The following is a 1,132-nucleotide window of genomic DNA, read 5'->3' as shown; positions in this document are numbered from 1 at the left end:
CACACACACACACACACACACACGTAAAAGCCATTTCTAAGTAGCCTTCCAAAGAATGATGTCACATATCTTTAAAAGTAATGTCAGCTCCCCTCTCCTTGCTATATCTACATATCCACGTTTGTTGGAAAGTAATATCCTAAATTACCTCTGGGGAAGGCATTTTCTAAAAATATCCTAGCATGTTTGTGTAATCATTCCATAAATATTTATCAAGTACCATACTAGGCTCCAGAACAATTTTAGTAATTAAGAGCCTTGTGGCTCTTGCCTTGTCCTCATAGGGCTACTGCCAGGAGAGAGCAGAGTTTTAGAAAGGAATTCTAGGGACAGGAAAGATGGGGTTCAGTTTTCCAAGAGTTGTCATATCTCCAAACTATGAATTTTAAAGGTAAAACGTGTCATTTGTCATTTCTTTCAGAAATTATAAGCATGAGTATTATCCTGCAATGAAGACTGCTAGCATTAAGCACTATATCTTATGTTTCATAGAGTACATGTAATCTTGACGGTGAGATTTTGAATATTTCATGTGCATTCATGTAGTCATGCATATGTATGTGGTGTTTTTACAGCTTATTAGATTGACTGAGAATGTTACATGAATCCCCTGTGATTTTTCTCTTTCTAATATTTCTCTCAGGGAATGCTTTTGCTAGAGTAAAGATTGGAGATTACCATTACTATGGCTACGGGACTAAGAAGGACTACGAAACAGCAGCCACACACTACAGCATTGCAGTAGACAAGCATCACAGTGCACAAGCCATGTTCAATCTGGCATATATGTATGAACATGGCTTGGGTATTGCGAAGGTAATTGTGTTTGTTCAAAGTTAGTAATGACAGCGGTGTGAGAAGGGAAATTTTCTAACTGTTAGGAATTTCATTGATGTCATTAATGTAGAAGAAGGAAAAGAGTCTCTCTCCCTTTTACTCACACATACAACTATTCTATTACCTTCATCTCCTCCATTTATACCACTGACATAATTAATGAGTAAAAGAAATCTAACTGGAACCAATCCAATTCATACATTCCTTGTTTTCCCAACCCATATTTCTTTTTTTTATTAGATATTTTCTTTATTTACATGTCATACAATATCTCCTTTCCCAGTTTCCCCTCCAA

General features: G+C 36.3%; 1 protein-coding gene across 2 annotated transcripts in view; it reads left to right on the top strand.

Moving 5' to 3' along the window:
• Sel1l2 (SEL1L2 adaptor subunit of ERAD E3 ligase) overlaps positions 1-1,132 on the top strand; it is a 126,387-nt gene that overhangs the window by 118,101 nt on the left and 7,154 nt on the right. For both annotated transcript variants that reach the window (XM_031372061.1, XM_031372060.1), the window contains exon 18: positions 644-816. In XM_031372061.1, the coding sequence (XP_031227921.1) occupies positions 644-816 (173 nt within the window). The remainder of the gene's footprint in view (positions 1-643; positions 817-1,132) is intronic.

Source organism: Mastomys coucha, unplaced genomic scaffold, assembly GCF_008632895.1.
Source record: "Mastomys coucha isolate ucsf_1 unplaced genomic scaffold, UCSF_Mcou_1 pScaffold15, whole genome shotgun sequence".
NCBI classification, from domain to species: domain Eukaryota; kingdom Metazoa; phylum Chordata; class Mammalia; order Rodentia; family Muridae; genus Mastomys; species Mastomys coucha.
Note: the sequence above shows the minus strand (reverse complement) of the source record. Positions and strands in the feature narration are given on the sequence as shown.